The sequence below is a fragment of the Myotis myotis genome, unplaced genomic scaffold (genome assembly GCF_014108235.1).
Source record: "Myotis myotis isolate mMyoMyo1 unplaced genomic scaffold, mMyoMyo1.p scaffold_m19_p_2, whole genome shotgun sequence".
Taxonomy (NCBI): Eukaryota; Metazoa; Chordata; class Mammalia; order Chiroptera; family Vespertilionidae; genus Myotis; species Myotis myotis.
The window spans coordinates 216,250,431-216,275,512 of NW_023416324.1; the positions used below are offsets into that span (position 1 = coordinate 216,250,431).

The 25,082-nt window shown below is 48.7% G+C and overlaps 1 protein-coding gene across 4 annotated transcripts in view; it reads left to right on the forward strand.

Moving 5' to 3' along the window:
- The window catches only part of PAXBP1 (PAX3 and PAX7 binding protein 1), a 32,449-nt gene extending 12,690 nt beyond the window's left edge, over window positions 1–19,759 (forward strand). Inside the window, exons 8-18 of one of the 4 annotated variants that reach the window (XM_036348205.1) lie at window positions 2,171–2,294; window positions 5,477–5,576; window positions 5,655–5,770; window positions 7,459–7,658; window positions 9,167–9,311; window positions 9,903–10,024; window positions 10,790–10,866; window positions 11,215–11,281; window positions 14,984–15,130; window positions 16,631–16,785; window positions 18,652–19,759. In XM_036348205.1, the coding sequence (XP_036204098.1) occupies window positions 2,171–2,294; window positions 5,477–5,576; window positions 5,655–5,770; window positions 7,459–7,658; window positions 9,167–9,311; window positions 9,903–10,024; window positions 10,790–10,866; window positions 11,215–11,281; window positions 14,984–15,130; window positions 16,631–16,785; window positions 18,652–18,775 (1,377 nt within the window). In that variant the 3' untranslated portion in view covers window positions 18,776–19,759. The other 3 variants (XM_036348206.1, XM_036348207.1, XM_036348208.1) reach the window with 3 other exon arrangements.
- The last annotated feature ends 5,323 nt before the right edge of the window (window positions 19,760–25,082 follow it).

Genomic DNA, 25,082 nt, shown 5'->3' on the forward strand with positions numbered 1-25,082 from the left:
GTGCTGAGTGAATAATGTCATAAATTGTCATCTGGGAAATATTTAGGAACAATTGGATAGATCTGAGTATTGATTTTAGTAATACTATAACAATATTGTTTTTGAGTAAGACCATAAAAAGATAAATATTCCTTAGTTTTTTCTTTTGTTATAAAAGTTTAAGTGATTGTGATCTTAGATTTTTTTTTTAATATATATTTTATTGATTTTTTACAGAGAGGAAGGGAGAGGGATAGAGAGCCAGAAACAGTGATCAGCTGCCTCCTACACGCCCCTCACTGGGGATGTGCCCGCAACCAAGGTACATGCGCTTGACCGGAATCGAACCTGGGACCTTTCAGTCCACAGGCCGATGCTCTATCCACTGAGCCAAACCGGTTCTGGCTTAGATTTTTAATTATTTGCAGATCATTTTAACTTTTCATTGTTTTGTTTCTCTCTAGTCATCTTCCTCCTTTATGTTTTCACCTTGTATTTGGCCTTGAATAATAATAGTCAATAACAGTTTTGAGTTTGGAGAGGCTAAAGATTTGATCATGGTGCTTACTCTTGAGATCAGTCAGTACTGTTAAAAAACATGCGAGAGAGCTGAAAATGAGTTTTAGGGCTTTGATTCCCAGTAGAATTCTCTCTGGGCTTTGTTAAAGACATGTCCATTACCTGAGCAGGAAAACCACAGTATCAGCATTTTCACTAGGTTGAAGAATTAAATTCTGTCCCAGGCAGCGTCAGGTAGAGGAGCGTTCAGTGTCCAGACGGAAGGAGTGCCCTTAGGTGCATGGTGTGTCTGTCTGCAGTCCTGCGTGGGTGAGAGCAGCCAGGGGCGGGGGAGGGAAGTCACAGTGCTACCACAGGGATTGCTTAGGAAATCGATTGATGGTCCATTTTAAAGGTAGTCTCTGGGCTCAGCGATAATCAGTGCCGATTTGGGGCACCGTTGCCCATAGGGTGGCATGTCAGAAGGAATGACCTTCCCGCCGCCCTCAGCTCCGTCTGCGATGGAGCCGTGCAGTGTGGGCGTTGCTTCTGGGAGGCATCCTTGTGTCCCACCTGCCTTTTACTTTCCATCCGCAGTCTGTCCCACTCAGGAAGCTGCTGTCACACTTGGTGCCGGTGTCCCAGGCTCACTAGTGTGTCTATTGCACTGACCATCGGGGAACTGGAGTTTCTGGTCTCCTCGGGTGTGTGCAGTGAGCGTCAGTGTTTTGTGGAAGTTTCGTAACATTTGGTTATAACATAAACTTATACAGAGACCTGTTCTGTTTAAGATCTTTTGAATTGATTTTTAGAGAGAGAGCAGGAGGGAGAGAGAAACATCGATAGGCTGCCTCCTGCACGCCTCCCAACGAGGATGGAGCCCACCGCCCGGCATGTGCCCTGAGCGGGAATCGGACCGGCAGCCTTTCGTGCCCAGGAAACGCCCATCTAAGTGAGCATGCCGGCCAGGGCTGCTCTGTTCTCTTTAAGTTAGATCTTCATTCTGTCAGCTTTTGTGTTCTGTATGAACCATGTGAATGTGTAGCCATGGATAGTAACCTGGAAAAACGTAGTGACTTTGTAAAGTGACTATTCCCATGAAGACTTATTTATTATAAAGTATGGGAACACAGAGCTTTCTGACACGTTAGTGAGCCAGAGTGGTACTTGCCCTGTTCGTGTGAACGAATGCCGTTTACGTTACGGACGTGGAGTAAAGCCACAGTCAGGCCCCTCTGAGCGCGGAGCAGCTTTGTGCTCGGGGCGGTTAGACCCCCGTCCGCCTGCTCAGCCCACGCAGGCTGTGGTGTCAGGGATAACGGGCTGTTTTAAACGAGAAGACTGCAGGGCAGAGCGTGCTGCTGGGTGTGAAAGGACTGCCAAGGACTTCATTCTAAAGAAAGCCAATCAAACTTTCGCATTTCTTCACTAATACTGAAGTGTTAAGTTTCCTAACCAAACTTTTGCTCCAGTCACTAGGCACCGGACATTCTAGCGCTATGTGTGGATTAAAAGAAGCGATGTTTCCTAAACAGCCTAGAACTGACTGCATTGCTATTCATGTCCCACTGGGAATTCATGATGATTCTGTCCATAGAGGGGACTTTTTCAGAAACCCGGAAGTAGTGTGGAACCCTCAAGTACGTGAGCAGCTGAGGAGTTTGGTGTTACGGAGTGTGTTGTATTTTCACAGGTGCCACTGATTAATGAACTTGAATCAGCAATACATCAGCTGTACAAACAGCGAGCTTCCCGCCTTGTCCAAAGACGACAAGATGATATTAAAGATGAATCTTCGGAGTTTTCAAGCCATTCAAGTCAGTCCATCTTGAAGGTTTTTATTATTCATTAAACAACCTTGTTTACTGAGCACAGCCTGATTGAAAGTTAGACCTCAGAGCAGCTTTGTTTTCCTTTTTTTTAACAACTGAATTCCCTTGCTCTTGTGTTAGATCTGAAAAGTACAGCAGCGTGTGCCTGGGCTGTTTTAAAATACTGCTTCACCAAGGAGCTCAAGAACGTGCTCTGTCTCCGCCATCTCACTCCTCCTCAGCATATTTTTATTCCCTAGAGTCGCAAGGCCATCCCTGGATTTATCTTAAAGCCACTGTCTGTTTGGCTCTGGCTGATTTTTGCCCCGTTTTCATCCTGTCAGTGGCCCCAGTGCAACGCTGCTGCTGCTCACAGTGAGAGTCTGCATTAGGGACGGAATTGGGGGGCAGAGGGTTTTATTACATAAATGAATTTTGAGCTTCGCCCCTTGGATAAAGCAAATTTTTTTAATTTAAAAGTCATTTGTATTTTGCAGTCTGTCTTACATGCTGCACTAGGATTTTTAGTAAGTCGGTACCTATATTTCTTGAAATATTAGTGTAAAAATTAGAAATTAAATTTCTCTCTTTCACTATGATGAGTGTTTTGGAAAACCAAAATTAATTGGAAACCTCTTATTAACTAGTTTAGCTGAGATTCTTTGACCAGATGTTTTAAACGTTTTGATCCCATTTCCCCATGGCCCTGCACCTGGTTGGGGGCTGGGTTGGGAGTTTTCCCAGCCTGGGCTGCCGGTGGCTGTTTGTCACCTCTGTCCCGAGTCAGCGGTTCTCAGGTCCGAATTGCCCGGGGCGGGCGTTCATTTCAGTGCAGGTTTCCCACCCTCCCGGAGACGCTTGCTAGGTCTTGGGTGGTGGCAAGTCAGCTGCACGTGAAACGCGCCCCAGCTCGTCCAGGCTCAGGGCCCGGGTGTCCTTCTTCCTGAAAACCAGGCTTTGTCCTGAGGTCCCTGAGGAAGCCACGCCGCCTGTCCTGGTCGTTAGAGCATCGTAAAGGGCGTCACCGTCCTCACAGAGTCAGGCTCGGGTGAAGCCCTGGGCATGGCCGGGACCTTTAGTTCCGCCACCTAAGTTTCAGTTGGAGAGTTTCTGAATCGGCCACCTAAGTGACCCCTGCATCCCTCCAAGGTCACTTTGGCCCAGACAGAAGCAGAATCTGGGGCAGATTGCAGGTAACCATCACGCCTGCACAGGAGGTGACTCCCTCTCAGGGACATGGCGTGTGTGTGAGCTGGGCATCTCCTCCGACGTCTTTTCCTGCCCGGAAGCTGTTCTGGTCATTCGGAGCTACTCACACACATGGGGCTAGAAGGAGGCTTGAATGATGCTGTATGTTAATTAGATGGCGCGTTAGAAACTGAAAGGTAATGAGAGAGTGAAAAAATACTGCCCTGGAGGAAGTATTCTTTAATTGCCAAAGATTTGAAGGAAATTACAGGGGCACCGAAGCACTGATTCCATTTATGGTCTTGTTACAAACAAGCCTGGAGTTCATCTCTTCCCATTTGCGGACACTGTCACGGTGACTGTGTGGTTCTTACAGAAATGCCGGGCTGTCACGTGAGCCGCCAGCTCACATCCCCTCAACATAGGTATTTTATAAAACCCACAAATATGGCAACATTTAAAATACTTATGATGGTAATGAATATTCTTTAAAATACTCCATCAATGAAGGGTCCCTCTTAAAGAGGCAGGAATTGTTTTGTGGTTGGGCCTCCTTAGCTCACACTGCAGGGAAGGCTGGGCCTCTTGTGTCCTGGACTCACCTTCTGTCATCTGTGAGAGCTGGAGTGTCCTTCTTGCTACCTGAGCTATTTTGAAATATGAATGAAAAACCCAGTAAGAAAGTCAGCTTTAAAAACATAATGGTCTAGAATAGTTAGATGGTGCCGTGTAGAAGACTAGTATTTGTTTTTATTTTTCCTGTTGCTGCTGTTGGTGACACATGTGGGGGGCAGGAGCTATGCTTGCTTTCATTTAGCATGTGATTCCCCCTCTAACCCTTGGGTTGTTACCTTCCCGTTGCTATTACAGCAGGTCCTCGAATATTTCGTTATAACGGTGAGGAGATGCTGTGGGAACTTACCTCTGTTGACAGCAGTTAGCCTGTGGTAAACTGGACGGTGCTAGTGAGGACTGACGGTTGCAGAGCACCTTCATAGTGCGGAGCAGAAGTGTAGATGAGGAGGCATTGCAGACAGGTGTTCAGAGATGCGAGAAAGAATGGGTTTGGAGGGAAGACCCTGAGACAGCCTTGGGCCCCAACGAAAGAGTTGAGTTTCCCCCCAGCCATCTGACGGAGATGGTGTTAGCTTCCCCTGGCCACAGACCTCCCATCGTCTTTATGTGAGGCAGCTGATAGAGCCCCCAGGCAGGGGACCGGGGGACGAGGAAACAGGCAGTGCAGGTGGCAGGTCACCTGAACTGATCTCGGGGACAGTGAAGGGTCTCCCGCACGGAAGCTGGCCGAGGATGCTGTAGGAAAGAGGGTTGTAAGGACAAGAACCGCCTCTTGGAAACAGAAAATACGGAAACAGAAAATAAATGTAAATAGGTTGGAAGCTAAAGCTAAAAAGTTGCCCTAGAAAGTTAAAAAAAGAGAGATGGAAAATAGGGAAAGAAAAGAAAGAAGGGAACTGTGCTTTGAAAGAGCAGTGTGTGAGAAGCAGAAGTGGGTCCTGGTAGAGAGTTTTCGGTCTCCATGTTGATTCCGCCCTGGTTCTGAAAGTAGTAATAGAGAATACATTTCTGCACAGCAGAGGTAGGTTACATTATTAACTGCAGCAAAGCTGTTTTCTCATCCTCCATGTGTTTCTTTCCTGTCATTTCATGTCATTCAGCATGTCGTATTTGCCCTTTGCAGAGGTAATGTAGATTTTTTATTTGGTTGTCATGATAGCATCAGCTTCTATGACTTAGAGATAAAAATAGGGACTGAATCCAGGGGCACTCATGCAGGGTCGTTGCACTTCCTGCTCTGCTCCTTTTTGTGGGAACAGCGATAGGAGGTTTGCTGGGGCTGGAGAGCGACCTGGGTACCGCCAGGCTCGGCAGGTCCTGCTGTTGAGATTGGCAAGCGGCCTGTCATGTGACTGATTCTGTGCAAACGCTTTCCTCAGGGTGGTAGGAGAAGGCTTCTCATTGTGACCATTGCTGTTTTACAGATAAGGCTCTGATGGCACCAAATCTCGATTCCTTTGGGCGAGATCGGGCCCTGTATCAGGAGCACGCCAAACGGCGGATTGCAGAGCGCGAGGCCCGGAGGTAACTCGGCGCCGGCTGCTGGCTGCTCGGGCAGGGACGGCCTCTGGTCTGGTCTGGAACTCGGTGTTTGTTGTTTAGGACTCGGCGTCGACAAGCCAGAGAGCAAACGGGGAAAATGGCAGATCACCTGGAAGGCCTTTCCAGTGACGACGAGGAGACATCCACAGACATCACCAACTTCAACCTGGAGAAAGGTCAGCCATTGGTTTGGAAATGAGATTTGCGGTCAGCTGGGGTCCTGCTGGGCTGTGGCTTTTACCTGGAGGTGCTGGTGTGAAGGTCTGTGGCCGCATTAGAGCCGATTGTGCCAACTGGGCCCATCTTCACTGTGAGCGTCATGGTGAGCTCTCAGAACAGCCGTGACCTTGTCGTGGGTCATGGGAACTTGCACAGCAGGTGTTGCTAAACATGGGAAGCGTAGGATTTTAAGTGACCCACAGTGGTCAGGTCCAAGGCCGCCTGTCTTCTGGAAGGTACGCCTGGCGGTGGAGCGCGCAGCCCGGGGCGACTCCCGACCTGGGAGCCCTGAGCCATTCCCACCAAGAGGAAGGTTAGTCTGCGCCAGGCATTTCCAGAGGGTCCCCGAGTAGAAGCCCTTCCTCCCCGTGGGCGCGATGTGGAGTGAAGTCGCTGCAGCCCTCTCGGAACTTTTCCGTAGTGAACAGGATGCCCAGCGTTTACCACGCACCTGTCCCCCAGCCCCCACCGTCGTTACTCTGCTGCCAGGCTTGCTCTGGCTCTTCATAGACGGACGGACTGTCTATAGATGGTGTTTGCTGGACCATTTGAGAGTTAACCCACAGACATCCTGACACTCCTAAAAGCTTGTGTGTGTCTCCTAGAAACAAGTGTATTTTTTACCTTATCACAATGCCATTTCGCACCTAGGAAGGAACTAACACTTCTTAACATCATCTGTTTTCCTCATCAGCAGTCCCCACAAAATTTTGATTCCTTTTTTGTGAGTCATTCTGTGGTTTCCAAACCAGGGTCCACATGCCGTTCCTGCCCGGCATTTGGTTGTTAGCGCTTTTTTTCTGGAATTAATATCACCCGTCCGTGACATGCATACGCACACTCCTGTTATCCACCTGCTTGTCTAAGACGTGCACTTTGAAAAGAGCAGGCCACTTGTCCTGCAAAATGTCCGACATTCTAGATTTGTCTGTTTGCTCATGGTATTAGCTTGTTCCTCTATTCACTGTATTTCTTGTAAACTGGAATTTAGGTCTGAGCCCTTGATTAGATTGAAGTTATTATTACTTTCTTGGTAAGAATACTTCATACAAATGCTGTTATCGCATAATAGCAGATGACAAATGTCACATAGTCCCACTATTAGCACGGTGAGATGGATTTTGAGAAGGAGGCTGTCACATGAGATCTCTCCATGGTAAAGACCGCCCTTTCCCAGTTCATCTGGGGCATCGTATGGCCTTCCCCAACAGACCCTAAGCTCTGGCACTCATTCTGGTCTGACTTCATCGCCGCCACCAGCTGACTTGGACAGAAGTCGCACGGTTGGTCACTGATTCGGATGCACATGTGTTTTGACAGTGATCTGTGGACTGCAGAGCTAGCAGCATAGTAGGTGCTTTATGGGGCTATCAGCGCGGGCACCATGGTAACTGAAGTTTGCACTGAATTGCTGAGGGACAGGCGATGCTGAACTAAAGCGTGTAATGGCAAATGGCACAGGCCGCAGCCGTGCACAAGAAAGCGCCTGCGCTGTGGACGAAACCGAAACTTCCTGTGCCTCCTTCCCCCGGTGGTAATGAGCAGGTGTTGCTTTGTTAATGAGCCAGGCTACAAAGAACACCGTTGACGGTGCTTTCTCTGTTCCATACTGAACCATGTTCTCTGGGGGGGGTGTTGTTTTCAGATCGCATTTCCAAGGAGTCCAGCAAGGTGTTTGAAGATGTCCTGGAGAGCTTCTGCTCCATCGACTGTATTAAATCCCAGTTTGAAGCCTGGCGTTCGAGATACTACACGTCCTACAAGGATGCTTACATTGGCCTTTGTTTGCCCAAGTTGTTCAACCCCCTCATCCGGCTGCAGCTTCTCACCTGGACTCCTCTTGAGGTGGGTGGCTCCGTCACTGCCTGAAATCCACGTCCACGGGGCCTGGGAATGCTCATCTCAAAGCTAGAGATGAACGCTTGAGCTAAACCTTCCTCGGGAGAGCGCGCAGGGCTGTGGTTGGCGCCGACTGCAGCTGGCCTGCATCGAGGACCTTCTCCTTACGCTCCACTCGAGAGCGCTCTGCTGCTTCCCAGTTTGTGTGCGGGGCCTTTCCCAGCCACTCAGTCACACGTGTGACCCTGGAATGGGAACAGGCCTGGGCAGGAAGAATTGGTCCTTGGAGCCTGAGCTTAGAGCCTCACGGGGCAGCGCAGCGAGGCAGGTGTGGAATGCGGGCCTGAACTGATGAGCAAGGTGATAGGCCGGGAGGCGGAATCAGTGGGCCTGCTGGCCTCAGACCTGAGAGCGGGGACTAGCCCTGACTACAGATGTCTAGCGGTTGCGTTTATGATAGGATTTTGGAAGTTACCAACATATGAATGGGCACGAATGTGATTGGTTGGGTTGAACGTTTAAACCTGGGGTCCTCAAACTACGGCCCACGGGCCACATGCAAATACAAATATTGTATTTGTTCCCGTTTTGTTTTTTACTTCAAAATAAGATATCTGCAGTGTGCATAGGAATTTGTTCATAGTTTTATTTTATTTTATTTTTTTTTTTATTTTATTTTTTTAAAATATATTTTATTGATATTTTACAGAGAGGAAGGGAGAGAGATAGAGAGTTAGAAACATCGACGAGAGAGAAACACCGATCAGCTGCCTCCCGCACACCCCCTACTGGGGATGTGCCTGCAACCCAGGCACACACCCCCGACCGGAATCGAACCCGGGACCCCCCAGTCCGCAGGCCGACGCTCCATCCACTGAGCCAAACCGGCCTCGGCTGTTCATAGTTTTTTTTTAAACTGTAATCCGGCCCTCCAACGGTCTGAGGGACAGTGAACTGGCCCCTGTTTAAAAGTTTGAGGACCCCTGGTTTAAACTGTAGTGAAAAGGGATTGAGGTTGAAACTCTGGAAACAAAAAAAAACTGTGAGCTCTAGAACGATCCAGCTCACAGCCCCTGTTGCTCTTCGCCAGACCTATGGGGTGTCGCCCATGCGTGTGTACGTTAGTGCACAGCACAGGCCCGTGAGGCCCTGTGTGATGTGCACGTGTGTGTCACTACACGGTACACGGCCAAGGCTCCTGAGGACCTGTGTGCATCTGGAGTTCTCCAAGAGGAGCTGCTCTTCTGCCCCACAGCTCCCAGAGTCTCCGCCTCCCTGAACCCCAGTTTCTGTCTCCTGAGCTCAGCAAGTCCTTGCCCTCATCCAATACCCTTCTTCCAGGGCCTCCTCCTTACCGCCTGAGGCGCGCTGTCTGAAAGCGGATGTTTCCCGTACTCTGTCCAGCTCACACTTGTTTGTGGCTGAAGGTTAAGTCCAGTCTTACTCTTCTAATGGCTCGAAGCAGCTGCAGCCACCCGTTTAATGTGTCTGGGTGGCCTTGTTCACCTCTGTAGGCCAAGTGTCGGGACTTTGAGAATATGCTGTGGTTTGAATCGCTGCTGTTTTATGGTTGTGAAGAGCGAGAGCAGGAGAGAGAGGACGTGGACATCGCGCTGCTGCCCACCATTGTGGAGAAGGTGATCCTTCCTAAACTCACAGGTAGGGCTTCTCCGGTTCAGAGTGTTCCTCACGGACGGTCCGTTATAAAGGAGAGTTCCCCTGGGCCAGAGTCAGCTCAGGGGAGACACTGTCTCTCCCTGGGCCTGGAAGACCATCTTGGAGGGGCCTGGAGTTGGGACAGTAATGGATCTGTTGACAAGCTTGAGAATCCTTTAAAGACTGCCTGAAACAAAACATACCTTTGGGGGCATATGCCTTTTTCTGGATAGCAATTTCATGACTTTTCATCCGTTTCTCGCGAGATTAGAAATAATTGATGCAAGAACTGATTTAAAGTATTAAAAATAAGTTTCAGCTTTTTTAGTTAGAAATTCTTGGTGCTGGGACAGTATCTCTTAGGATATTGAAATCTTCCCCCGAATTGATTTTCACTGATTAGCAGACGATGGAGGAATCTGTCCCTCCACTGTTCCTAGCCCTCGGCCTCCCGAAGGCTTATGACAGTGGACATAGGCTGATGCTCTAGAGAAGGAGAAAAGCCGTGTGTGTGAGCTGAGGGCTGCTCGGCGTCAGGTTTCAGTCGGCTGCGGTTGACATTTGCGGCTCAGCACCTTCTCCCTTTCCTTCTAGTGATAGCTGAAAACATGTGGGACCCCTTTTCTACAACACAGACTTCAAGAATGGTTGGAATCACGTTAAAATTAGTAAATGGATATCCTTCAGTAGCGAATGCAGAAAACAAAAACACACAGGTAATTTGAGAGGGTTTTTTTGTTTGTTTCCTCTCCTTTTGAAAATGAGCTGGAGTGGAGAGAATGAGGGGTTATGTTCTAAGTCACCGAGAAAGTGGATTCTCCCACTTGGCCATCTGGTCCTTTATAAAGCCTCACATTCACACCATTTAGATTATAGTTCTCAGTTCAAAGTCCCTGCCACGGAAGGTGCTGTAATGAGTCCAGACACCCCCTTCGTTTTACTGTTTTCACCTTCTTACCACCCCATCCTAACTCCCCGTGGGACTAATCAAATATCCCTGTAAGAGCTGTATTGTTGGGGAAAGAACAATGTAAACTACTAGAATAGGTACTGATTGATTATTTACGTGCTAAAAAGTTTAAATAGCGTGTAAACACTAGGTATTGTTGTATGACTAGTTTCCAAACTTCAGATTGCTGCTGTCCCTCGTCGGGCATTTTTATGCCATTTAGACATGGAAAAGGTGCTCTTGTCGTCGTTAAGTTTTCAGTGATGTCATTCCGAGCAGAACCGGATCACGGGCCTGGTCTTAAGTCTGCACGCAGGTGGAGAGCTTGAAGGGCTCTGTGTGGCTTTGCTGCCTGTTGTTGCTGAGGCGGGACTGATAGGAGAGTGGATTCTGGAGACCTCGGGGCTTGCAGTGAGGAAAGGGGACGGAGAAGAGAGTCCACTCACCACTGGTACTTATTCTCTGGTTGGAACACGGCTGCTTAGCTCCACCACAGCCCCTGCTACAGCGTGTGATCTGTTTCACTCTGCAGGTGTATCTGAAAGCGCTGTTGCTGAGAATGAGGAGAACTTTAGATGATGATGTATTCATGCCCTTATATCCCAAAAAGTAAGTCACACGGAGCTCCTGAGAGCGCTAAGGGTGGCGACAGGCTCCGTTACCTTCCAGAGGAGGCTTCTGGGACTTGGAAAGACGAGCGGTCGCTTAAAAGACGCGCTTGACCTCTGTGGCGGGAGCCTGTCGCCGAGGAGACGAGCTCAGAGGGACATTGTCCCTTAACTGGAATAAAACGGGTGATGCTTTGTTCTCCCTCAGTGTCCAGAATACATTCCCATCGCTTCTTAAAATGATTAGTCACTTAGTCCTTAGCTTGCTCATTTTACTTGTGGGAGCTCTCTCCAGGAGTCTTGGTGCCGTCCGCATAAAACGCTTGAACCTGGTGTGTTTCTCTTTCAGTGTCTTAGAAAATAGAAGCTCGGGGCCTTACTTGTTTTTCCAACGGCAGTTTTGGTCTTCGGTTAAGGTATGTATCTGTGTGGCGTCCAGAAGACGTCAGATTTGCTTGGCTTTTGTATCTTGAAAGTTATTTTTATATTCGATTAACTCCATAGGCTTAGATCTGTGTACATACACAAAGTCTCCACTTTGCAAGATGATTTTCTTCCAAAAGTTTATTCAGGTTTAATGTTTCCATAGGAGAAAATGAAGTGAGATGCAAGCTAGTCAGGAGCGTGCCTTGCTCACCACAGTTTATTCAGAAAGTAGTGCCCGGCTCTGAGTGTGGGGAAAAGGCGCCCAGTAAGTGGAAGTGGAGCCTTCCTGCAGTTGGTCACCCGCAGAGCCAACGGGGGAGCCAGGCATCTCGGGTGTGGGAGCGGGTCCAGCAGGGTGCAGCACGTGACCAGTGCATGGAGACCCTGCCTGGGAGTCACAGAGACCCCTTTCACCCTGAGGAAGCCAGATGCAGGTTATTAGACCAGAGGCATCAGCGCGAGTGGCCCCGAGGGGAGCGGAGGGGAGGGGAGGGTTCACTGGAAGAACTGAGAAATCAGGGTGGCTCAAGAGAGGGAGGATGAGGCAGGAGCACCAATCCTGGGAAACTGGTCTGCACACAGTAACACTTACTCCTTAGTGTATAGTCCTGTTGGTTTTGATGAATGAATTCAGTCATATGCTTACTACCCAAATCAAGACATATAACACTTCCATCGTCCCCCAAAATTCCCCATGCCCCTTTGTGATCAAGCCCACCTTACACCCTGGCTACTCCTTTTTATGGTCCTACTAGAGGCCCAGTGCATGGATTCATGCACCAGTGGGATCCCTCGGCCTGGCCTGCGCCTTCACAATCCGGGACCCCTCGGGGGATGTCAGACTGCTGGTTTCGGCCTGATCCCCAAAGGCCAGGCCAAGGGACTCCACCAGTGCACGAATCCATGCACCAGGCATCTGGTATGCATATAAAATCTTTGGTTCATCTCTTCCCACCCTCTCCCCTTCCCTCTGAGATTCATCAGTCTGTTCCATGTTTCCATGCCTGTGCGTCGTTGAGCGTCTGCCCCACAGTGGTCAGTGCGCATCATAGCTAACGGTCAAATGGTCACTTAGGCTTTTATATATAGATGGGGTTTTTTGTTTGTTTGTCTTGGCAAGAATGTCATATGAATGGAATTACGTAGTTAGTAGCCTTTTGAGTCTGGCTCCATTGACTTAACATGGATCTGAGGTTTTTCAGTGTCATATGTTATCAGTAGCTTATTGCTTCTTATTGCTAAATAGTAGCCCTTTGTTTAGTGGATACGCCAGTTTCTTTGTTTTTCTATCCACTCCTCAGTTGAGGGGTATTTGGACAGTTTTCAATTTGTGCTAATTAGAATAAAGATGCCATAAGTGTTCACACACAGGTTTTCCTGGGAATAAGTTTTCATTTCATTTGGGTGAGTTACCCGGGCAAACCAACACTGTTAGCGGTCCAGTCACTCCATTCTTCCTCACTCTCACCACGTACGCACTTGCTCTGCCAGTGGTTTGGTTGGCTGTGTTTGAGGTCCTCCTATTGGGGGGACAGTGCATCTTGTCCGGTTTTCATTGGCAGCTCCCTAATGACTGGTGGTGCTGAACATTTTCAGGTGCGCATTCGCCACCTGGGTGTGTAGTTTGGTGAGGTATCTGTTCAAATCTTTTGCCCGTTTTTTAAAATTGGGTTTTCTTATTGTGCTTTGAGTTCTATATTCTAGATATACTAGTAAGTCCTTTATCGAATAAACAATTTGCAAAGGGTTTTTCTTTTTTCTGCAGTCTGGCTTGTCTTCATTTTCTTTTTTTGTTGTTTTATTTTGTTGTTTTGTTTTTATGGGTGGTTTTTTTTTTTGGTTTTTTTTTTTTTTTTTAATCCTCACCTTAAAACAGTGGTTCTCAACCTTCTGGCCCTTTCTTTTTTTATTTTTAAATATATTTTTATCGATTTCAGAGAGGGAGGGAGAGGGAGAGAGATAGGAACATCAATGATGAGAGAGAACCATGGATCGGCTGTTTCCTGCACGACCCCCACTGGGGATCGAGCCCACAGCCTGGGCCTGGGCCCTGACCAGGAATCGAACCCGGAACACTTCAGTCCACAGGCCAGCACTCTATCTATTGAGCCACACCAGCCAGGGCCCTTCTGGCCCTTTAAATACAGTTTCTCATGTTGTGACCCAACCATAAAATTATTTTCATTGCCACTTCTTAACTGTCATGTTGCTATTGTTATGAACCATAATGTAAATATCTGATATGCAGGATGGTCTTAGGCAACCTCTGTGAAAGGGTGGTTCGACCGCCAAAGGGGTCGCGACTCACAGGTTGAGAACCGCTGCCTTAAGACGTTTTTCCATTGCTTTTACATAAAGTGGCAGGGAAGTGGGGAAGAGAAGGAGAGAGAGAGAGAGAGAGAATCATCGATTGGTTGCCTCCCGAACATGCCCAGACTGGGTGGGAGAATTAAACTGCAACCCAGGTACATGCCCTTGAATGGGAATCAAACCTGATGTTCTAATCACTGAGCACACCAGCCAGGACTGTCTTCATTCTCTTAACAGTGTTAAATGTGCAGAAATTCTTAATTTTGACGAAAGTCCAATTTATTGCTTTTTCCTGTTATGGTTTGTGCTTTCAGTGTTCCAGGAAGTATTTGCCTAACGCAAGGCCATCGTGTTTTTCTCTGTGGAACTTCTAGAAGTTCCCTAGCTTTAGGTTTCACATTTACATATTTTATATAGAGTGTGAGGCCTGGTTTGAAGTTCATTTGTGGTAGCACTGTTGTGAAAAGACTGGTCTTCGTTAAATTGCTTTTCATCTTTGTGGAAAGTAATTGACCATGTGTGGGGGTCATAGAAGGGTTTCTCTAGCAAGAAGTGACATGAACACAATTCTGGAGATACTGGGTGGAAGCAGGAAGGGTAGTAATAATGAAAATGGAAATGAGTATGGGCTGTGTATCCAACTGTGAGCCAAGCTCTGGACCGCTCCTCACGGAGATCATCCTGTTGGGTCCTCAAGGCCGTGACCATTCCTGCTGACCGACAGTGCGGCCTGGTCTCCGGTGGGAGTGAGGGAACCCGCTGGCCAGGCTGGCTCCGCAGCAGCTTTTCTCAGGGGGGCCCGTGAAAGAATGAGTCCCGATGCCCTCCGGCCTCGGGGGAGGGTGAACTCTCCTTTCGTTCGCATCTAGAGTGGCCCTAGCCGTGCACCATCCCAGGACCATCCATCACCCACACCATGAGGGCCCTGCGGGAGCCCTGCTGTGAGGCTGAGCCCGGCTCCCCTCACGGGAGTGGTAGGACGGGGGCTGGGGGCCCCGCTCAGGGAGGCGCAGAGGGAGCTGGGGTCAAACCCACCTGGAGGGAGAGCTGGAGAATGACACCGGCTTCTGCCCCACCGGCTGTTGGATAGTGTTCTGATTCACTGAGTGAGAAATACGGGAACCAGACCCGGCGGGCGGTGGACTGGCCTTGACGACGGCTGGCAGATCACATGGGCTGAGCAGGAGGCGCTGAGCTCAAAAGGTTGGCCATCACTGCTCTAGGAAGTCTTTGGGCCCTTTAAACGTACTTACTAGTGCTCTTGCAAGACGGGTTCACCATATTCTAACGGTGTTTTATTTTAGTAGTAATTAATGTATTTTGTACCTAATTTAATTGCTTGACATTGCCCTCACTATTTTTTTTTCTCTCTCTCTCTATAGCTCTTAGGGAATTTTCTTCAATGGTATGGCATTTTCTCCAATAAAACTCTACAGGAGTTATCAATAGATGGCTTATTAAATAGATATATTCTCATGGCTTTTCAGAATTCAGAATATGGAGATGACAGCATAAAAAAAGCCCAAAATGTGAGTTAAATGACACATATTATTGTTTTCAAGGCACATATGTTAACATGAATTGTTTTCTTTGTTTGAAGAGAAATTTGAGATTTTACGAAAACTCCTTTGCTTTTTGGACTTAGTGTGAGGTTGACCCAGGTAGTTTCAAACAACCTACCACAGCATTTTTTGCATAAAATTTGTATTGTATTTGTGTATTTCTATCTGCCCATCTATGAATATCAGTATTTTTGCAGCTATTAATAAAAGTTTCAATTTCAGGGTAATTTTTTAACAGTTGAATGAATGCTATTTTGAATGTTACTAAAGAAATAGTTCATTTTCTAACTTAAGAAATGATTTTTTTAATATTGTTTTGTTTCCTACTTTATATGGGAGTTCCCTAATTTGATCTTTTAAAAAATATTTTTGAAACAATCACAGAATTAAAGCAGATTTGCGGATGTAGTTTTTCCCGGACAATGTCAGTCTGCCTGAGGTGCCCGCCCTCGGGTGCTCTGTCTGCTGCCTGTAAACATGGCTGCTCTCCGTGGCTAAGTGTTACCTCAGCACCAGGAGCAGCTTGTGTGCCAGTGTCACCTGACGCTGAAACCCTCTCACCTGGGCCGTTATCAGTGATAGTGATGATGGGCCAGAGAGCCCCGGCCACCTCTTGCTTTGATCGTCACGTCTCTCCCAGCTCCTTTCATCTGGAAGGTTCTTCGGTCTCTTCGTGGCCTTCCTCACCGTGACGTTTTCTAAGATGATAGACCAGTTCTTCTGTAGACTGTCCCTCAGTTCGGGTGTGTCGCATCCTCTCCCGTGAGATTCAGGTTCTGTGACATTGGCAACAGTTATCCCAGATGTCGTCCGTGGCCGTCCCTCCGAGCGGACTTCTGTGACCTGTGCCAAGTCCTCTCATTTTGGGGGGAGCACTGATGCTCGGGCCCATCTGGGACTTGCTCAGCCCCAGCCCTGGGATCATCCTCTCTCCAAGCGTCCCTGGTTCTCTGTGGGGCTCGGGCCTCCTGTCTACACAGGCGCCTGATCCGGGGAGCGCTGTCCCCTCCCCGGCGGGACTCGGCCTCCCTCGCCGGGGTGTGAGCTGCCGCGTGTCCGCCCCACCTGGGGCAGGCTCTGCGCTCGGTGCCCCTCGGGGGCCCTCCCTGTGGTGTGTTTATACTACACTTGTTTCTAATCAAAAGCGGCTGGTCAAGGAGAATCCCGGTCGTCAAGGCTGCTGGGAGGCTGGAGAGAGTAAATAAAGCCTTTGGTTATCAATGTTAGGTCCCCAATGTGCTGAAATATTGGACAAATGATTTGTCTTTCGCTTCGAGTACCTGACCTACGTGTTGAAGTAAAAATTCAGGTACATTAAGGAAAATGATATAGTTACTGTAGATTGAAAGAATTTCCCTTCAAAGTTATTAGTTACACAAAGCCCAGTAGCAGGTCTTCTGGTTCATTATCTAGACTCAGACTGTAGACGCTTCTGTGTCTTCTCTTTATTTTGCATCTTCTCCATAGGTGATCAGTTGTTTCCCCAAGCAATGGTTCACGAATCTGAAAGGAGAAAGAACCATTTCTCAGTTAGAAAACTTCTGTCGGTACCTCGTGCACTTAGCAGATACGATTTATAGAAACAGCATCGGATGCTCTGATGTGGAAAAAAGAAATGCAAGGTAATTAGTTGTGATTATTTAATGAAACGGTGACCTAGTCTTTACTTAATTGTTAGATTTAGTATTAGAAAATGGCTTACGTAAAGACATGCTTATATTTTACTTTAAACTGTACATTGACTTGGTCTTGGTAAACATTCCAAAAGTATATATTATTTTCTGTTTCTGTGGTTTTACCTAATCTTTTTCAATAGGATCTTTTATGAAGGCATTAAGAAAAGGCTTCTATACTCCTAACATTAGACTGAAGGTCATCCCTCGAGAGTTTTGGGGAGCAGCTTACACATCATTTTTATCAAAGGTTGCAAGAAAGGGATACATAAATCGTGACTTCTTTTTGTGGACATTGTTTTGGATGTTCATGTGCTTTTGGGATAAATACCTAGCATAAAGAGTAAATAATAATAACTAGTATAATTTGAAAGACTTTTTAAAAATATATATTTAGGTCATACCATTAATCATACCCCTATCACAAAACCTATTTTTTTCTCATTCCTCTTCCATGTAAAAAAAAACCTTATTTTCCAAAAGAAATTTTGCTATATTTTATGATAAAATTAAAAGCAGAGTAGGTGTGGCTCAGCTGGTTCAGTGTTGTCCCAGGTTTTGGGCTCAATCCCCAGTTAGAGGGCATGCAGGAGGCAGCCAATCAATGTTTCTCTCCCTCTTCCTTCCTCTCTCTAAAATCAATAAAAATCATTTTTTTCTTTTTTTTAAAGGCACAGTAGGTAGTAAAGATTTTCATGTTAAAATTCTTTGGCAGGTAATTTTGCTTTATATCTTAATTTCATTTTGTGTGTTGGTGGTTAGTAGCACTAATATTATATTTTCTTAGGTGAATTTTATCCACTTTTTTTTTCAGAGAGGAAGGGAGAGGGAGAGAGCGATAGAAACATCAGTGATGAGAGAGAATCACTGATTGGCTGCCTCCTGCACACCCCCAACTGGGGATCAAGCCCAAAACCCGGGCATGCACCCTGACCGGGAATCGAACCGTGACCTCCTGGTTCATCAGTCGACGCTCAACCATTGGGCCAGCTGGTTGGGTTCTGTCCACTTCTTAACAGTGTTTTGTTTGGAGTGAAATATCAACAGTGTGGACTTTTGCACAGAAAACGGCTTTCTGCACCTGCCGTGTACAGTAGACATAAAATGGGCTCCACGTCAGTTGCAGTTTCACAAATTTTAATCCTTTGCTAAAAGGTACTACAATTTTGTAAAGAAGAGACACCAACAGTGTCACATTGTGTGACCCACTCAGAGTGGTTCAGACTAAGTGTTAAGAGAGTCCATCTCAGAGTGCAGTTCCCGACCAGTGGCACCCGCGTCACTTGGGAGCTGAGTTAGAAATGCAGGGTCTCAGGCCCGCCCACCTGCTGAGTCAGCTCTGGGCGGGGCAGGGACTGTTCGCCATCACTGGGTGTTTCTGCGTTTGCTAAACTGAGATGCTTCACGAGAAGGCAGAATGGCTCCCAGCCAGGTTGCTAAGGCACCAGTGGGTTCCGGAGCCTGGGGATCGTGCTGGGTCTCGATGGGCCATGATGAGTGGACAAATGGCCCGTGTCCGGGGTGTCCTGAGAGCGCGCCCGAGGAGCGGGGGCAGGGCCCTGGGCAGGTGGGAAATAGATTGCTTCTTTTTCATTCTGGGTAGTAATGAAAATTCCTGATCTAAAGGAAATTTTAGGGTGTTTTTGTTTTTGAAAATGGGTAATTTAAATATGCTGTAGCGTGCTTATTTCTTTTAAAAATGTATGCTTGGAAAAACTGATTATAAAACCTAAAAAAAGGTCATAAAGTTAACAAATGTTTCCTTTAGGCCTTTGTACTGATTAATGGGCCGCCACGACCTTTTTTCTCTTTTAGGGAAAACATAAAACAGATCGTCAAGCTCCTGGCGAGCGTCCACGCGCTGGATCACGCCGTGGCCGTCGCAGGCGAGCACAATGTGAAGGAGTTCAAGTCCGTGGTGGAAGGAAAGGCGGCCTGAGACCGGACAGCCCACTGGCTTTGGCACCATTCCTCATGTATAGATTCTGTATATATGTAAAGTTTCTTACACTGTGAAATAGTGATTCTTGTTTTAATACAAAGAACATTATTAATCTCCAGTGCTGTGTCCTTCAATGCGATTTCTTCAGAATGAAAGGAGTTCAGATTATTTCTAGGAAGTTGTATGAATGTTTTCCTTATTGCCTGTCATACTTTGTTTACAGAAGTATTTTATATGGTTATTCCAATGAACCCTCTTAGTTAATTGTTCTCTGTAAACAATGTGTGCAGTGTAAATTGTGTAATTAACGAATATATATATTTATACCACCATGGAGTCACTTTCACACTGGAAATTTGTGGTTTTCTACAGAGTAAGCCTTTAACAGCAGGAAATTAGTCAGCAGATAGTCTTGGGAAATCACTGCTGCAACCAAGGGCTGGCGAGTGGCTCAGCGTCCTCCCTGTCGGGGACCAGCATGGTGGCTGGCTGTGCTGCCTCAGCTGAGGTCGGTGTGGGCTTCCTCCCGCATCAGCACTGTGTCGAACTTGGGCTTCATGGAACTCAACATGTAACGTAGGGCTTACAAAAGAATGTGGAAGTTTAATTTTTAAAAATAATAGACCCACAACCTAACTGCATGGTTTTGGGCTGACTATCCTGGCTCATGACTTTATTCCCTGACAGCTTACAAGTACATGCACTTGAATTTGGTGTCTGTCCTTTTAAATCCCACATATGTGAGTTATATATGCAATAAATAATATGCCTTGCTGACTCGCCATACACCCAGGCAACTGAATATCCATGGTCTTCTGTAATGTTTATATGCGGTGTAAATACCCAGGGGACTTGTTTTAAAGTTTATGCTTTCTGATTCTGTGATTTTCAAAAAAGGAACTTTTTAGAAATTAAGGACTATTGTTTGATAATGATATCTGTAATTAAGCTTTAGCCAAGCATTAAATTAATTTTCACTTATGTCCTTTGTTGTATTTGCTGGGGACTAATTTCAATTAGAGCATTTCAGGTGAGACTGTTAGCATGTGTGCTCAGGTCAACTCAGATACTCAGGTGTAGAACAGCGCCACCTGCTGATTGCTCGGTGAAGTTTGTATTTCTTGCAGGAACACGGCTTCCACCTACGTGTTCATTCTGGATGAACATTCTGCTCTGCCTTCGTGGTGTACTGAAAAGAGTTACAACGAGAACAGGCGTTTTCGACGTCAGTGGAATAAGAAGTAGAAGGATGTATGTAGGTGACAGGCATGTCATTGCGCCTTATGTGTGTCTCCCACCCCATAGCCTGAGGACGTCCCTCGGGCCGCTCCAGGCGCCCTTGCTGGGAACCCGGGAACGCGATCCTGGGATGCGCGCCGCTCTCCGCATCAGCACTGGATTGAGACACACTAGGACCTTGGTGGGAGCGGCTCGTGCCTGGCACGCGTGGCTCTCCCAGCTCAGCTCCTGTCGCTTCTGAAATAGCCGGCACATCCTTTCTTAGGCAGGGACCCGGCAGGCAGGTCCAGAGCGCGACCTTTTAACAAAGCCCAGGTTTCCTCTTCAGTGTCTTCCTTTCGGAGCAGTCTTCTGGGTTAACTTAAATGGGTAACGAAGGCTTTTGAAAAGGAAAACTAGTTTCCTGTGACAGCATGGGCCACGGCCAGACAGACTGCTGTTGTCCCGAGTGATGGTGCCCTCCCTGTCCCTGCGGCAAGCACCCGCGGCTCTGCTGAGGGCTGTGTGGCCAGTGCCGCCAGCTGAGCGTCCCGGGCGATGTCCTGGGAGAACCCACACCCCAGTGTGCTCGTCCCGTCTGGGGAGCCGTCCCCGGGATGCCATGAGGTGTGCAAGGGCTTTAGGTAGAAACTCCGATTTGGGAAAAAGAGAGGGAGCTGGCGGAGGCGGGACCAGCCTGAGGGTGACCTGAGGGAAGGAACCGGAAGGTCTCAGACGTGCTGCAGGTCTAAGGAAGTTTCAGGGAGGCTGACGGAGCCCGCAGTCACGGAGAGAAGAGCCGCCAAGGACCCAGGCCTCCTGCAGGAGATGAGAGCAGCATGTCCGCCACCGGCTTCCTGATCGGGAAAGCGACTGCTCACCACGCCCAGGGCTCCAGCGCACAGCTGCTCGCAGCGATGACCAGTCCCCAGAACTGGCCCAGAAGGCCCAAGCTCCAAGGCAAGTGCCTCCTCACGAGGATACACTAAACCGTAGAACTCCCTGATCTTCAAACACCGGGTTACTGACGTACAATTTAAAACAGTGACGTTTAGGCCAAATGCCCAATTCTAGGTGCTGCTTTCGCCCTGGCCAGTGTGGCTCAGAGTCGTTCCCGTCCACCAAAAGGTGGTGGGTTCAGTTCCCCGTCAGGGTGCATGCAGGAGGCGGCAACCCATCGATGTTTCTCTCCATCTCTCTAGCATCCGTTTTTAAAATGCTAATTTCCCTGGAAATCATGACTGGTCAGAGTTGGAGAGCTGCAAACTGTGAGCTAAGAATGTAGGTTGCTACATGGTGGTGGTTCTCGGTTACAAGAACCCTTCCCATGGCCCAGGGACGTTGCCATTCTGGTCTCCAATGAAGTAAGTGAGAGTGAGAACGAAGAAGCAATTTCTACCTGCAGCGAGAGCAACGACGTAATGTGTGAGTGAGCGAGAGGCACCCGGCTCCAATAGGCTGCCATCCAAAACCCCGTGGAGGTTGTCCTCCGGAACTGACATTGTATGTGGACGCTGGGTGCTCACCACGGCGGGCAGGGTCCTGATGTGCAACGCTCGGCCTGCTCACACCTCCGGGCCCCGGCAGTTTGTCCTGGCTTCCCCTAACTCCAGCAGAGGCGTGCAGGTTAGAATTGTCCAGCTGGGCCGGCGTGGCTCAGTGGTTGAGTGTCCACCTATGAACCAGGAGGTCATGGTTCGACTCCCGGTCAGGGCACATGCCCGGGTTTTGGGCCCGATCTCCAGTGTGGGATGTGCACGAGGCAGCTGATCAATGATTTTCATCATTGATGTTTCTATCTCTCCCTCTCCCTTCCTCTCTCCAAAGTCAATAAAAAAATTTTTTTTAAATAGAATCATCCAGCACCACAATGACTAGCACAGACTTTCTCAGAGGAACTCTTGTCCAGTTAAAAAGATCTGTTGGAAAATAGACCTTATACCCTCTACTTGATGATTCAAAGCACATGGTAAACTACAGAATTTGACATCCTATAGAAGCTATTTTAAGCTACTTTACAGAAACACTTTGACCACAAAAGCTTCCCTTATGCCAGCGGTTCTCAACCTTTGGGTCGCGACCCCTTTGGGGGTCGAACAACCCTTTCACAGGGGTCGCCTAAGACCATCAGAAAACATATATAATTACTGTTTTTGTGATTAATCACTATGCTTTACTTACGTTCAATTTGTAACAAATTGGGGGTCACCACAACATGAGGAGCTGTATTAAAGGGTCGCAGCATTAGGAAGGTTGAGAACCGCTGCCTTATGTATTTAACCTTAGATGTCAAAATTCCAGAGGCACCTGCTCCGGGTGAAGGGCGCACACCCTGCAGCTCTCCTATGTGCTGTTGGGTCCCTGCAGAGCCCAGATAAAAGTTAGCTCTCGCCTGTGTCACCAAGAAAAAGCTGGCAAAGGTCATGGGATTGGTCTGTTAATATTCTCCAATTTGCCCAACACCGTCTAGCATTCTCGATAGGAAAACGGAGGCTGTACGGAAAAGGTAAAAGCAAACATCTGCCAAAATGCAGTCTTATGACATAGTTGTTTTTATGTCACTTTTGGGATAATCATTAGTAATTTCTAAATTATTTATCCTAGCTGTCGTTTACTGGGGACATACTATTAGATTGGGCTATTTTTGACTTATAGGAATGGCAATTTCATGTTTCAACCTGATAGGATTTGCCCAGAGGAGAAATAATTTGGTCAAAACTCAACATCTGTAAATCAGGTTTTTGCTTTCAATCCCTTGAAGCTGTGGAAGTTGGTATCTGTACCACCCGCTGGGGCTGTTTCTAGCTCAAGGAAGTAGCCCATCTCCGCCGGCCCTCGGAGCCTCGCCCAGAAGTGTGGGTGTGCTGCTTAACTGCATCCTGTCAGCCTGCCCCAGAGACATCCTTCAGATCGGGAACATTTGTCCCGCTGTTTTCAAGTATTATGATGAACAAGGAAGTATAAACAGGAACGGGGGACAAGAAAAGAAGTAACCATTTGTACAAGTCACTAGTAAAAGTGGCCCTTGGGTTTTCAAACCTTGGGCATGTGCTTGTTTCATGACTAAACTGATCAGTTTTGGAAGGATCTGGAAAAGCTGTGACCCTCTACTGTCCATTCTAGGAATAAGAGCCCTGCTTACACACACACACACACACACACACACACACACACACACACACTCTCAGTGTGAACAAATAGGAAAATTCCATTCTCACCCACTCTCCTGTCGTTTTCTCTGGCAAATGCAATCTTCAATTGAAAGGGAAGCAAGAACCGCACTCGCGGACCAGTAGATTATCTTAATCTGAGTGTAACTGAGGCTACCGTCAGTGACCACTACAAAGAGCAAATAGTTTTTCTAAGGAAATAGTGTTAGGGTTTTGGCCGGTGAGAGGGGCTGTGAAAAAACGCACAACTGAGAGAAGAGAGAGAGAGAGAGTTTGTTTTACTTTCCCCAAGGGAAAGGGCTGGTGCATCGCTAATTGATCCCAGGGTGGGGAATAAACACTGGCCTGCTCTTTTAAAGGGCCATGGCTGCTGTTGCTAGGCGACAAGGAAGGGAGGGGGACTTGGGGTGAGATAGTCAGGCAGCTGTCGGAGGGAGGTGTCTTATCAGGGTCTGTAAGATGTGCTTAGAGTGACAGTTATGAAGAGTTCAAAGAGGCTTGTTGGAGGAGGAGGAGGAGGAGGAGGAGGAGGAGGAGCAGAAGGAGGAGGAGGAGGAGGAGGAGGAGGAGGGAGACTCCTTGGGGTGATTACCCCTGAGCTGTGAAAATGGTCCCTGAGCAGGGAGGAGGGAATGGAGGGGAGGAGGGGGGTGCAAGAATGTAGCCTTGAGAGTAGCCGCTCCTGTCCTGCCTTTGAACAGGGGGGCTGTTAGAATCAGAGGCGCCACAATCGGGGAAATGACCAGGTGCTTCCGGTAAGCGGCGGAGGCCACAGCAGGAGAGAGGCTTCCCTGTCCTCGCAGACAGCACCTCTGGAGAGCAAGCCCTTCCCCTCCTGCCGAAAGCCACGCATGTGTCTGCAGGTCGCCTAGGAAAGAAGTGGCCTCTTTTCTGAGAGTTATAGCCACTCAGTATCCTGCAACCAGGGTGGGCCCAGCTTCTCCAAAATGGGTGAAAAAACGATAAATTGAGCCACGTGACAAGACCGGAGGGGAAACGATTCTGTGTGCTACGCGGAATTTAAATTCTGCTGGTGCTGCTACAAGGAAAGCACTAAGGGGAAGGAGCAAAAGCAACGGCAGGGGGACCGCTCCCCGGTGTGCTGGGGTTCTGAGGTTCTCGATTCCCCTTCGGGGTTGCTGGCTTTGGCTTCATTTCCATATTTAGATCTAGGAAGTGGAAGCCCTGTAAAGCCCTTAGGCGTGACATCCCATTAGCCAGGGAGCATGGCTTGCTGAGAAATGGGGGCGCGGTGAAAGGGTGGGTTGCCTCTCAGACACTGGGCTCCACAGCCAGAAGCGGCTGCTGGCCACTCAGGGACAATGACAGCCGCCCGGGCCTCAGGGCCGCCCGGGCTGTGACATCGGTCACCACCGAGCGGCTTTCCTGCGGCGCTCCCCACCGCCCCTGAGCCCCGCAAGTTCCAACAGGCGCGGATCTTCCTTCCTTCCACCGCCCGGCCGCCCAGAGCGACACCATGGACAGCTCTCCAGGCGCCGCCGCGGCCCGCCGGCTGCCTCCGGTCCCCTCGCCCGGGACCGGGGGGCCGAGGGGGCGACAGGGGTGCTCCTGGCACCTCGGGCGCACGTATCCGCACCCAGCCCGCAAGGCTCCGCCCCCGAGGCCCTCCCGCAGCTCCGGGGAGCCCACGCGCGGGGCTGGGGCGGCCGATGACCCGGCACCCCCGGCACCCCTGGCGGCGGGACCTGCCGCTGCGGTCGGGGACCCAGCCCGGGCGACGCCCGCTGCGCGCGGAGGCCGCTCCCAGTCCCCCGCGCCCCGCAGTAAGGACCCGAGTGGGCGTGGCCTCTCTGACGCCCCGCCCCTCCAGAGGCCTGGCCCCGCCCCTCGCGGTGCAATGCGGAAGTACTGGGTCCCCTGAGCGGAAGTGACGCTTCCGGCGGCGGCGGCCCGGG